This window comes from Zea mays, chromosome 4 (assembly GCF_902167145.1).
Source record: "Zea mays cultivar B73 chromosome 4, Zm-B73-REFERENCE-NAM-5.0, whole genome shotgun sequence".
NCBI classification, from domain to species: Eukaryota; Viridiplantae; Streptophyta; class Magnoliopsida; order Poales; family Poaceae; genus Zea; species Zea mays.
This window is the reverse complement of record NC_050099.1, coordinates 65,973,353-65,986,187: the sequence shown is the minus strand read 5'-3', so window position 1 is coordinate 65,986,187 and position 12,835 is coordinate 65,973,353. Positions and strand designations below refer to the sequence as shown.

At 43.5% G+C, this 12,835-nt stretch overlaps 2 protein-coding genes across 3 annotated transcripts; one reads left to right on the top strand and one right to left on the bottom strand.

The window, feature by feature from the left end:
• Positions 1-354: 354 nt before the first annotated feature.
• LOC100191981 (putative DUF231 domain containing family protein) lies at positions 355-3,377 on the top strand. Of its 2 annotated transcripts, none has more exons than NM_001137405.3 (5): positions 355-469; positions 1,076-1,253; positions 1,344-1,526; positions 1,738-1,933; positions 2,046-3,377. In NM_001137405.3, the coding sequence occupies exons 2-5, from the start codon at positions 1,097-1,099 to the stop codon at positions 2,875-2,877; spliced, it is 1,368 nt and encodes a 455-aa protein (NP_001130877.2). In that variant the 5' UTR covers positions 355-469; positions 1,076-1,096; the 3' UTR covers positions 2,878-3,377. The 2 variants fall into 2 exon arrangements, with proteins under 2 accessions (NP_001130877.2, XP_008676461.1); XM_008678239.4 differs by having other exon boundaries at positions 368-954; positions 2,046-3,355.
• A 1,586-nt stretch (positions 3,378-4,963) lies between these two features.
• LOC103653334 (uncharacterized) lies at positions 4,964-8,962 on the bottom strand. The gene is made up of 5 exons (XM_035967600.1): positions 8,953-8,962; positions 8,525-8,683; positions 8,092-8,445; positions 7,339-7,436; positions 4,964-6,044 (listed from the first exon to the last, which is right to left on the bottom strand). Exons 1-5 carry the CDS (start codon positions 8,960-8,962, stop codon positions 5,106-5,108), a joined length of 1,560 nt encoding a protein of 519 aa, XP_035823493.1. The 3' UTR covers positions 4,964-5,105.
• Between the last annotated feature and the right edge of the window lie 3,873 nt (positions 8,963-12,835).

Here is a 12,835-nt window from a genome sequence, read left to right as displayed (position 1 = left end):
TGCCGTGACTTTTTTGTTTTTTTTTTTGTTTTAGCAGTGAAGAAGGAAGAAACAAGATGTGGGGTCCATCTTAAAGCTAAAATATATAATTCTAATATAATTATCCCTGCATAAATCTGAAACTGTTATATTTATCAAATAGTTCTACAATAGATCTCAGATTCACTATTAGAGCTGCTACATATTAAATTGTAAATCCAGATTTAATTTTGCAGATCTAATTTTTTTTCAGAGATCCAAACATTAGGTGCCCTTTATTTCCTTTTATTTCCTTTTCTTTTCCACACCCTTTTCCCGATTCCTTTCCACCCCGCCCCGTCCCGCCCGCGCAGTCGCCCTCCCCACCCCACCCCACCCCACCCGGTCCCCACTTTCCACTCCCAACCCCACCAGACCTTCAACCGCTACATTTCCGTCACTACCGGAGCCGCCACTCCCACGAACGCGCGGCGGAGCGGAAGCGAACCAGGTTCGTGCCTCTCTATCTCCCACTCTTCATTCCTTCGTACCGCCTCGCCGTTCTCGGAGATCGGGGTTCGGCCACTGCGAATTCCCGGTTGTTGTCGGGTTGGGGTTTGGGCGCCGTGTTTGGCGGGTGAGATTAGATTCCTGCTCCTGGCCGCTTCACTTCTTCCTTAGAAGATCGCTCGGGGTTGGGTTCTTCTGGATGTGAGGTGATGAGGTGAGGCTTCAATCCGTTCCTCCTCTAGCTCCGGTGGTTGGTCGTGCTGGCTCTCAGAAGATGGGAGCTTCCCAAAGGAAAGCAGCCATGGTGGCTAGGGTTTGCGTCGCCGGCGCATTCTGAGATGCGCTGCTGCTTGCGCGCGCGCGCACGCTCCATCGCCCTGCATCCGCCGTCCTCACGCGCCCAAGCTGCTCGTCGCCCCTCTCCATCGCTGGGACCTGTCGGCAGCGGATCAGTGACGCGGTCTGCACCTTACATTTCCGCTGAAGGTGTTTCTTGTTAATAAGCGTAAACGGTTTAGTGTCGACATTTTTCCTACTTTTTTGCACGGGGATGGATGGCTTCCAAGCGCTCGTCGATTCTAACGCGAAGGATACTTCTATGTCACAGAGCACAGGTAAAAAGAAAAGGATGAGGCTTGGGAGTATAAACGGCTTGCGGTTCACGCAGCTTAAACTTGTCATCCTTGCGTTCTTCATGTTGTTTGTTCTCTGGAAATGGGAGAAGGGCTCGTCATACTACGATTCCGAAATCCTCCAGCCAGATCCGTTGGTTCTGACTCATCCAGGTCATCTTTAAAGCACACAGAGACGTTACCTCTCTTTAAGCTTCTTCTTGCTACATTGACCTCTGTTTTCATCTTCCTTCGAACTTGCAGCTAACTTGAAGTTTGTAGACCAGCATACATCCCCAGAAGAAGACTTTTCAAGTGCAGATCGATCACACCGGTCAGTAGGTAAAGTAGAAAAGCCGGTTACTAGTGCGCTGCCACCATTGTCTACGATAGGCTATTCTGTTGATGTTGCAGATGGGAATGAAGTGCCACCTCCTGAGAAGAAAGGTATACTCATCTTTGTGGCTGCTAGAGAAACCATAAATTTATTTCTTATGCGAGCATACAAATGTGCTTGTTTTCTCCATTGACATATTTCTCATATTGCCTTTGCACAAAATCCAGAAGATTATTTCCTGTTCAGTTTGCTTGTGCATTAGCTGGCGCACAGGTTATGTTGCTTTAATCTGTATGTGATGTTCACTTATCTGTCCTACAGAATGCGAGTACAGGAATGGAAAGTGGGTTTCTGACAATCGTAGACCACTATACTCAGGGTTTGGTTGTAAGCAGTGGCTTTCAGAGAGTTGGTCCTGCAGACTAACCCAGCGAAAAGATTTCGCGTATGAAAAATTCAGATGGCAGCCTGAAGCTTGTGAGATGCCAGAGTTTGAGGCCTCCCAGTTCTTGAGAAGGTGCATACTACATAGCCAACCTCCGATGAATTTAGAGATGGTGTATGTCGTGCTGTTTGGCTAAATATTTGAATCAGCACATCACAGAAACACTAATCTGGATATGTTTCAGAATGCAGGATAAAACCATCGCTTACGTGGGCGATTCTCTAGGGAGGCAGATGTTTCAGTCGATGATGTGTATGGTCACTGGTGGAAAGGAGAGGCTGGATGTAGAAGATGTTGGCGCAGAGTATGGCTTTGTGTTAGCGCCGGGTGCAAAAAGGCCAGACGGCTGGGCCTACCGGTTCCCGAGCACCAACACAACAATTCTATACCACTGGTCATCAACGCTCTGTGATTTGGAGCCCCTGAACCCATCAGACCGAGCGACCAGTTACGCCATGCACCTGGACCGCCCGCCTGCTTTTCTGAAGAGCAACCTCCACAGGCTCCACGTTCTGGTCCTCAACACCGGCCACCACTGGAACCGAGGGAAGCTGAGGGCGAACAGGTGGGAGATGTATCTCGGCGGAGCGCCGAACAGCGACAGGAACACCGCCGTCATCTGGAAGGCCAAGAACTTCACCGTCCACAGCGTCGTCAGATGGGTGGACACGCAGCTTCCCCGCCACCCCAAGCTGAAGGCGTTCTACAGGTCGATATCGCCCCGGCACTTCTTCAACGGTGACTGGGACACCGGAGGCAGCTGCGACAACACCAGCCCTCTGGCCAAGGGAGGGAGCGGCGTCCACCTCGACCGTTCGGAGGACGCCGACGCCGAGGGCGCCGTGAGGGGCACCGGGGTCAGGCTCCTGGACGTCACTGCCCTATCGCGGCTGAGGGACGAAGGGCATATTTCACGGTACAGCATCAAGGCCACTTCTGGCGTTCAGGATTGCCTGCACTGGTGCCTTCCCGGCGTGCCTGACACCTGGAACGAGATCCTTGCGGCCCAGCTATAGCCTGTAGCTGAATTTGAAGATGCCAAGGGTTATGTCGAATTGTTTATGGGTGAAGCTCGTATATACAGTAACTACCACGGAGTACTACGTCGTTGCCGGAGACCCAATGCTGCTGGTAGTGAAACACTGAGCTGCAGTACATTCTTTCGGGACCGTGCTTAACTGTAGAAAATACAGGGCCTTTTTTTTGTGTAAGTACATGTTGTGTTTGCCTACTGTTACCTGTGTACGCCAGTTGTTAATTGGAGAACTGGATTGATAGATAGTTTGGAAGTGTTGCCTGAGAGGTAGGGCAACGCATCTTGCAGCATCCAGTCCTTTGAGAACTCATCTGTTATGTACCAAACACGAACAGAGAGCATCATGCATTGCTGATCCATGTGATGTGGTTGTTGGTACGTTGATTGTTGCTAGGTTCGTCCTCTCACCCCTTGTATCACCATTGTTTATGGTACATGTGGAATCATCTGGTAAGTTCTGAATGTCATAATTAATTACTGAACTGTTCTTCTGATGCTGAGACCTCGAACGTCTGATGCAATTTGTATTCAAGATCAGAGTCCCAGCGGTACTTGCACGTGCAAAATACAGTGGACCTGTCAGTGGCCTGGCAGTGGCACCGAGCAAGCACATGATCTGCTCCAGTCCAGGCACGTTGCGTTATCCGCCACGCTCTCAGGCGACGGACCAGCGGCCGGCCGGCCGGCCGGCTTACAATTTTACATGTGATTGGTGGAGCGGATCCATGATTTTTGCATGAAGTGTTTCGGGCCAAAGACTTTATATCTAAATCGAAAAAAATTATTTAGCAAAGTATCATAAAAGTTCTCTCGTAATTTAGTATATAAATACTAAATAATACTCGAAAGACTCATTCGCCCTATCTCGTCCACTCTCATGTATCAAAGAACCAGAGAAAAAAGTCGGTACGCCTGTGCTTTTTTGTCGCTGTTACTGGTTCCTAAAAGGAATCTCTATAATTAATGGCAACGTATCAAGCGAAAATCAGTATTTCTGTGTAAACTCCGTATAAACTAGCTAATAAAATTCACAAAATATCCTAAAAAAATATGAATGTACTTCTTTACCAACTCTACCACCTTACTAACTCTACCACTGTATAAAATTTTGAATTCAAATTCATCGTATATTAAAGATAAAGAATGAGAAAATTCTGAGGTCACTTTTTGTATCTCAGTATTTTCTTTGTCATAGGGCTGCTAAATCGATCAGGTCTAACTCATGATCTCTGGAGAAAAAATGGTCATGATCTTTCTGCTCTAAGTCTCCCCAAAGAGTAAATAGAGTTAGGTGGCGTACCATGCGAAAGTAGTACAAATTAGGGATGATAAAAATAAATGTATGCGAAATGCCTCCTTAATGGCCAATTCCTCTATCTGGGCTGCCTTGATCACCCAAAAATTTTATAAATTCGCGTATTCTTGTTCCCTGCAGATATGGGTCGTAGTAGAATCGGCTATCATATGGCCTCAGATAAGACTGCCCCCCATGGGGCATGTTAACTTTGTGTTTGTTTCGGAATGCCCTAGCTATCTCCTCTCTTACCATTTCAATGGCGGTCGGTGGTAATCCATCGTGCCTCCATATGTGTGGTTGCTGGTGTATCATTATGTCGCTCCCTTGCTTATCGGTTTGGGTTATGTGGGGCATTAATGTTGGCCCTAGGTGCTCCACATTGCATGCTAGATATTTCCGTCCTTTTGGGGACCAAAAAAGGCTCGTACCCATGTGTGGGTGAGATCATTCTACAACCCTGAGGGGTTGTGGGTGTTAGAGAGACATTAGTTGGGGGCTAGTAGGAGGGTTGCTGGTAAAAATTTGTGTTTTGCTCTACATGCTCCATCATGAACGGTCCAATGTAATACCCGAATGGTCCAGTCGGACGGTTCGCACGTAAAGTCAGACGGTCCAAACTTCTCTGTTGTCCCTGGTGCAGACTTCGGTGGCTCGTTGCGGGGTAGAGCCAACCGCCGCTACGCCGGACCGTCCGGCCCTGTCCGGCCATGCTCAGGGTCTTATTAATACTCTATTCCTATTTCATAATGATAGGGGAATCCCCTTACTGTTAAAAAAAACATCGCACATTTAAAAATGTAGAGAGTACATACATTATTCAAAGCTGGTTTACTTGAGGAAACAGAAACTCATGATCCCGTCCCTCTCTTATTCTCAGCTCATCAGGTACTGCTGATACTGCACTCCAGGAATTAGTCACGTTCATCGTCGTTGAAATCCCCAGCGCTGTCCATGAACAAATAATCATCCAGGACGTCAAGACTGTCATCAGCGCCGCCGATCAGCGAGGTCCCTGCAGCCTCATCGTCGGCACTCCCGCCACCCTGCCGGTAGTCTTGGCCGTCCTCGTACACGGGAGCATCATCCAGCCCCAGCAGAGCTTCCAGCGGAAACAAGGTGTTCTCGTACTGATCAGGAGAAAACATTGCCTCTAGCTCGAGACCAGGGTTCCCGTCCGTCTCCATGAGCGATGCACTGATGGCGTCCAATGCTCCTGGTGCTAGCTGGCCACCATCTAGCGCCGCGGCGAGATCCTGAGGCGCCGTAAACGATGCGTCGTCGTTGCTGAAAATTGCTCCTCCTGCCATTGCCAACTCATTCACATCCGAAGCCATGTCATCAAGAACCTGATTAGGTGCCATGAGCGAGGTGCTGTAGGTGCTGAAGCTGTCGCCATTGTTGAGCACTTCTTCTATGGTAGGATTGGTAGCTGCCTCTGCCACCGGTGGATCATTGGACTCGGTGTACGCCGTCATGGCTGCAAGCTCGTCGTGGCCGTGTGGTCCTGTGCCAAGGTTCAGGGGCTGAAGAAGTGAACCGGCAGCGTTGCCGTACTCTCTTGCATCTGCAGCGACGGTTGCGCCACCGATGCTCTCAGTCCCGCTGTATCGCGGCAGCGGCACGAACATGGCCTGCTTCAGCACTTGCGGCCGCGGGCCCTGGTACGGAAACGGTCCGAACATCAGCGGCAGAGAAACGGCCTGGTGGTGGTGGCTGCCGCGGGAGAACTCCGGCTCGTCTGTGACGGTGGTAGCCATGTTTCCTACTGCCGCCGTCGGCGGTGCGACGCTGCCGGCCGCGGGTTGGTTCCAGCGGGATGTTGCAGCAGTGGCCACGGGTTGCTGCTGCTGCTGGCGCACCAAAGGAAAAGACATGTAAAATAGATTTGGCATGTAATCTCTTATAGTAGGGAGTCATTTACTACTAAAGAGGTAATATCATCTTAGAGCCACAAACAAATCTATTGATATAAGTTTTATATCCCAAATTTGCACATAATGTAATCATTGTTGGTCAAACTTGATACTTGTATAACTATCTATCAATTTTAAGATTGAACAAAGATGTTTTTTTGGATATATCTCTTATATGTATGAAGTTTTGGACCAACCAAAAATTAGTTGTACAAGCTTTCTCCCTTGGGTCAACAATGATGATCTAGACCCAAGGAAAAAAAACAGACAACTTTGGGCAATCCATTCCTAGAAAACACATTCACAACCATAAAGAGAGTTAGTGTGTTTGATTGGGATTCAAAAAAAATTAGAAATATTTAAGATCCGAACCTCTCAAGAAATGTTATATATGATTAATCAAAACTACTTCATGAAATTGTTTGGCTAGTAGACTAGATTATAATTCACATGAAGATACAATTTTTTTAAAGAACCATATAAATAAAAGTATGCTTCAAAACAATTCAGATCAATTAAGGGGCCAGTCTTCGGCTCTAACTTTTTCTTCAAACAAAAGGCATATCGTGTATAACATCGCTTTTTAAAACGGCTTCCCTTCAAAAGCCAGAGCCATTTTTTTACTAGACAAGATAAGCCACAAAACAGGGTTCAATCGGCCCTGGCTTCTCCAAAATTTACAAAATGGTCTTCCCACCATCCACTCACTTTTAGTTTAGGTCATATACCCCTTCTCTATTCGCTCCTCTGCCAATTGATCGATACAGGGGCTAAAAACAAAAAAGTATGGGAGAATCAAGTTTTTGCAAAGGACTGTAAACAGTTTTGGATTCTTCGGAAAAGCGAGCCGAAGCTATTTTTAAAGAAGCCAAAGCCCTGCCAAACAAGTTCTAACGAGAGGAGATTTTATAGTTTTTATATTATACAATAGAAAAGGAAAATAAATAAAAGGAGAGGTACATGTCTAATGCAGAACAATTAAGGATCTGTTTGGAATCTCTAGACCTAATAGTTAGCTAATAAACTCACGTGTAGAGGTTCGAAATACTCCTGCCTCAGTTAATTCTTAGTGTTAGCTAACTCACATCTAACAATTAATTCATTATTAGATGGTTTCAATTCAGCTAACAATTTGTTAACTATTAGCTAAGGGTTTCAAACAGAACCTAAAGCAACAAGTGCACGTGACATGTAGGATTAATTCCCAAACGCGTTTACAAGAAATTGGCACCTGTTGCTGGCTAGACACGCCGCCGTCGTCGTCGTCGTCGTTCTCGTGCCCGCCTGTCGCGTTCATCTTCCCATGTCCCTTGCCTGTCTGGTCGTCTCCTGCTATACACATAAACAGATCGAACCAACTTGTCTCATTGTGCTTCTACTGCATAATCTTAGTGAGTTCGTTACATATAAAAGATTAGGGATGAAAACGGTCGAAAACGATCGAAAAACAGCTAAATTGTTTTTGTTTTCATATTTTTTGGTCGGGACGAAAACAAAAACCAACGGTCGAAATACGGGATCAGAATTGTCTGTTATTCGAAAACGATAAACTATAGTCAGAAAGATAACTATTTTGTAGTTTTATCAAAAACATAATAAAGTGATGTATTACCTCATTTTTAAGATTTAGAAATACACAAACAACTCTTTTTCATTATTCATATTAGTTAGAGTAATTATAACATTTGCTTTTCGCTTATTCATTCACTTGAACACAACAAAAATCTATAACTTAAATAAATTATATGCTAGATCTATCTTATATTATATAAAACGGTAGAAAATGGTATTAGCACGATTCAGAAACGAAAAATACGAAAACGATCGAAAAACTAGCTAAATCGTTTTTTACCGTTTCTAATCGATTCCTGAACAATTCGAAAACGATCAGGAAAAAACAGTATTCGAAACGGGACGGTACGGAAATTTCCCGTCCCGTTTTCATCCCTAAAGATGACGTCACATACACGTACGACGACGGTACCTGAGGAACCGACGACGACGGTGTGGCCGCCGCTCTTCCTCTTGCGGCCCCTACGACCACCGGCGCTCACCGCCTTGAAGTGGACCCGGCTTTCGTCGTCGTTCCTTCCCTCGCCCACGGTAGAATAACCACCGGCCAGAAACGCCTGAACGGCGGCGGGAACCACGCGCCGGCGGCGGTCGGCCGCCTTCTTCGCCTTGTTCTCCAGGTAGCACTTGCGCCACGCGACGACCGTCCACAGGTCGCCGACATCGCTGGCCTGCAGCGGGCTCCTGAGTACGTAGGTCGAGTCCCTCAGCGTGCGGAGCAGCTCGTCCGCCTCGTCGCCGGTGGCCACGTGGTCGCGCGGCAAGACTGCATGCGTACGTGCTTACACATGATGATATTTTCCTCTTTCACATGATGCATGCATGCATCTTGAAGGTGTGCTTACAGTAGATGACCGGGATACAGAGATCGGTCTCGACAATGGCGCGGAAGTCGAAGCCGCAGGTGGTAGCCTTCTCAGCGTTGACGAGGACCACGTGCACGTCTTTGATCTTGTCACCGGAGAGGAGTCTAAGTGCAGAAATAGGGCTTCCACAAGATGCCACTGGCAAGTGAAATCATGGATATGCATGCCCATAAAAAAGAATGGAGAAAAAAGAGCTTATTTTTTATCTCTATCTCTACACATATCTCTATCTATCTCTATCTCTATCTCTACTTTTTTTTAACATGTTCTTTTATTTTCAAAATACCCTATATGTCCTCCATATATCCCATATGCGATCTGGACTAGTGACCCGTACTCTCGTAGTGTTAAAACAGCTCGTGTCGAGGCGTGTACGAGGTCCGGTTCCAAGGTATATTTGCACGTACAGACAGACATGTTTCCTAGTAAAGCTAAAAAGAGATCTTGGTGGCTCGTAATAATTCAACAAAAAGTGCAGTAAACTATGCAATAGGGATAATAAAAACTTTTTTCTTTGAGGAAAAAATAGCGAGTTATTTAAAAAGTGGCGCGAAGAGCACGCACAATTATTTGATATGAATCTTCCTTGGCCCAAACTATATATGAGAAAACCTTGCAACAGAGAATAAGGGATATCATTTTCCCCCAACAATTAAGGGTTCATGAACTTGGTCTGAAACATCATCTATATATTACCTTCAAATATGGATTACGAAACACGAAAAAAATGACAATACATAAATAAACAATACGTGGCCATGGTATAATGGTCCTGTTTGGCACAGTTTATTTTCAGCTTCTTCATAAATTTAAGCCGAAGTTCTGTCAAATAGATAACTTCTGCAGCAGCTTATCAGTTTAGCTGCTTCTCAAAATGAATCAAAAGCAGTCAACAAGCAGAAGCTGCTTTTTACCCGCTTATCAAATAAGCTGCTTTTTCAACGAGCAGCAGTTGTACCAAACAGGGCCAATAATCTCTTGTCACTGTGCTGAAAATTTCCACCACGGATGTTAGAGAAACATCATATCTTTACCTATTTTCTATAGATCTTAAACGGAAACAACATATCTCATGCCTAAAGACTTTCCAAACAAATACCCAAAATACATACAACTTCACTGCGTCTTCTTAAGGAAAACATACTCCAATCCAAGCAGATCTATAATTTAAAAAAATTATTGCCAACTCAAAAGATCACAATTTACCCTTGAAGTTTAGGAGAGAAAAAAGCATGGAAGATGACTTGATGAACCTTGCATCATCCTCCACAATCAAGGCTTTGATGCCACTAGGGAACATTGTTGTCATCTCTTGGTTCATTGAGGCAGACACTAGGGGTGGCTTGTGAGAAGGGACTATGACCGATCTATTTATTTATAGGCTAGGGAGGGGATGGGTGGGTGTTTTCTTTGGGGGAGTGGGGGTACGAGGCGGCGAAGAAGATCGTTTTTTAAAGTAGTGAAAAGTGTTAGATTAGTGATGGATCAGACAAACAAAAACCCATATTTGATAGGTACACGACAAAGCAACTATGAAGTGGGATGATATAGTACATGTGGAGGGATACATCATTGCACCAAAAAACTATCGTAACTTATAATGAAATATGTGTCTCAAGGTTATATGTCAAATTTTTTTCACTTGTTGTTTCTTTTTATTATGTCTGGTTCTATGAATCATAAGTAACTTCGCAAGGGTAAAAAATCACTCTATGATAGAATCAATATAGGTGCTTGAAAGAAGAAAAAAACAAAGTCAAGTCTCAAAATTATAATATGTTCCCTCTTCTCTATCGTGTTCAAACGAGTACACGATGATTGGATGCATCACTCTATCTCTATGTCTAGCACATCATCTTGCTAGTCCTAAAAGATCTCATGTGTGCAAAGAATATCCAATAAATTACGTAAATTTAGGGCCCGTTTGGCAAAGCTCCAGCTCCTGTTTCTTTAGCTCCAGATCCTGATTCTCGTGAGGAGCTGATCCTCCTGATTCTCCTAGAGAATCAGAATCATTTTTAAAACCGTTTGGCAAATAAATTGATTCTTGTCTTCTGAAAGTTGGTGGTATGTAGCGATTGTCTGTTTTACCCTTTGTAATTCAACTTTGTTACAAACTAATAAGTAGGATGTATATACGGAAAAAAATTATGAAACAATAACATATAAAATATTCCCATCATAGTAGTGCATAAAATGGTCTCAAATGTTTAATCCATAAATTGGCTCGTTATGTTTTTGTCCAATGGCAATTGCGGGTAATTTCGATCAAACTTTAAGGGGAGGTCCATATTTGGTTGGTTGAGGAGCTGTTTTAAGGGAGGGTGGAGCAGGTTTTTTTAGATCCCACCTTTCTTCACAAAAACGACTCCCGATCTTTCGGCTCCACACGAGAATCAGTTTTAAAAAATACCTGTTTGGCACGGCTCCTCCAGATCCTCGCTTAGAATCCGGAGCTGGAGCTGTGCCAAACGGGCCCTTAAATGTTGCAAAAAGAAGTGTCCACTTCAATTCTAATGCATTTTGTGAGACTAACAACATCTGCCAACTAACTATTATTGTTGGTCCCAATTCATGCACAACTATTATTGTTGGTCCTATATGGTGTTTAGTTCTCTCTTTCTTAACTAACTAATTGTTGTTCCTCACCTCTCTATATAGTAATTAATTATTTATCACTCCCCCTCTCTCTCCACTAAGTGAATATATAATAAATTGCACAGATAGTTCTATCTATGTTGACTTCATTTTATCAATAGTGAATTCGTTGTATCTGTAGTGAGTTCACTCTATCTGTAGTAATTTCTTTCTATCCCTAGTGATTTCTTTCTATCTCTAGTGACTTGTATGTTGTCTCGCTACTCATATTTAAACATGTTCTTATATTCATTTAGGCAGAGTTTGTCTAGTGGTTTCTATGAGTCTGCATTACTTAAATTTTAATAACGCGTTTGTTTATGATTTAACTTGTAACATCAGACAATATTCATTTCATATGGCAACTCCAAGTCAATATTCATCCAACCTTTTCCTGGTTCTAGCTAAGAGAATACATAGTAACAATGTAAATGACGTAGTAATAACAAATGTCCAAGGGAGAAATTTTAGCTCCTCGATTTGTAATATTATTTTGGTAGCGATGACATTATGTTGTTTGTTCACCAATCCACATGATTTATTATAGAAATATGGTGACTCGTGGTGAAATACTAATGCTAGGGATTTATATGTGTGGTGGGAAATATTGAAATGGTAAGTGCAACAATAGTGTACTGAAATGATGTGGCAAGTTTGATGGTAACTTATCATCTGATGTCTAATAGGGGAAAAGTCTCATGGTAACTAGAGTAGTGTGGTAGTAAGACAAACTATATTCCATGACCAGTGTCTAGACAAAATGCTATATATGTTATAAGTAGGAGGTGTTAAGTTGGAGAAGACCAAAGTAGATCAAAAGGTCCATGCCTAATAACTTGGAATCAAGACATGAAACACGCACTCCTCAAATACCTAGACAAGTTTTACAACCATAGAAACTTTGGAAGAAGTTCTACAGATCAAACACCACCACACCACATGTTCAGTTGGTGGAAATATGTATTTGCTTTGTGAGATTACTACATGCTTATTTCTCTCTATCACACGAACAAGGGTGATATAGTACTTTTTTAGAAATATAGCTTCCACAACTTTTATCCTTTGTCAAGAAAACAAACTACAACTGATTTCCTTCTAGAGCAACCATCTCAACAAAAAATTCTAGCTTCACATTTCCATCCAAGCCTAAAAATCAATTAGTGGAGCTAGAAATTACCTATACCTCTAGATTATGGAATCCTTCAAGTGAGGATGGATATAATTACATCTAGAGATCTAGTATATTTAATTCCAAAACAGTTTATCTTCATATACTAGGGAGAATGCAAATATCTCCACTTTTCAAGTGGCTTTGTTCCTCAAGTTGTCTAAAGAGGAAAAATCTTCTTCTAGCTTCTAAGAGATAGATTAAACACTCACAACTTGCTCAGGAGAGACAATAAACACTTGGATGATTACTCATGTGTTCTCTATGATGAAACCATGGAATAAAGTTTAGTGCACTTTGATAGTCGCCTAGAGGGGGGTGAATAGGCAAAACCTAAAATTTATAAACTTAAACACACACTAAGGCCAGGGTTAGCGTTAGAATTAAATTCAAGTGCGAAAGATTATTTCTCTTGCTATGAGTTGCTCAATTAATGCGGATGACATTTGGGAGCAAACTCAAATCAATATTAGCAAGGAAACTTT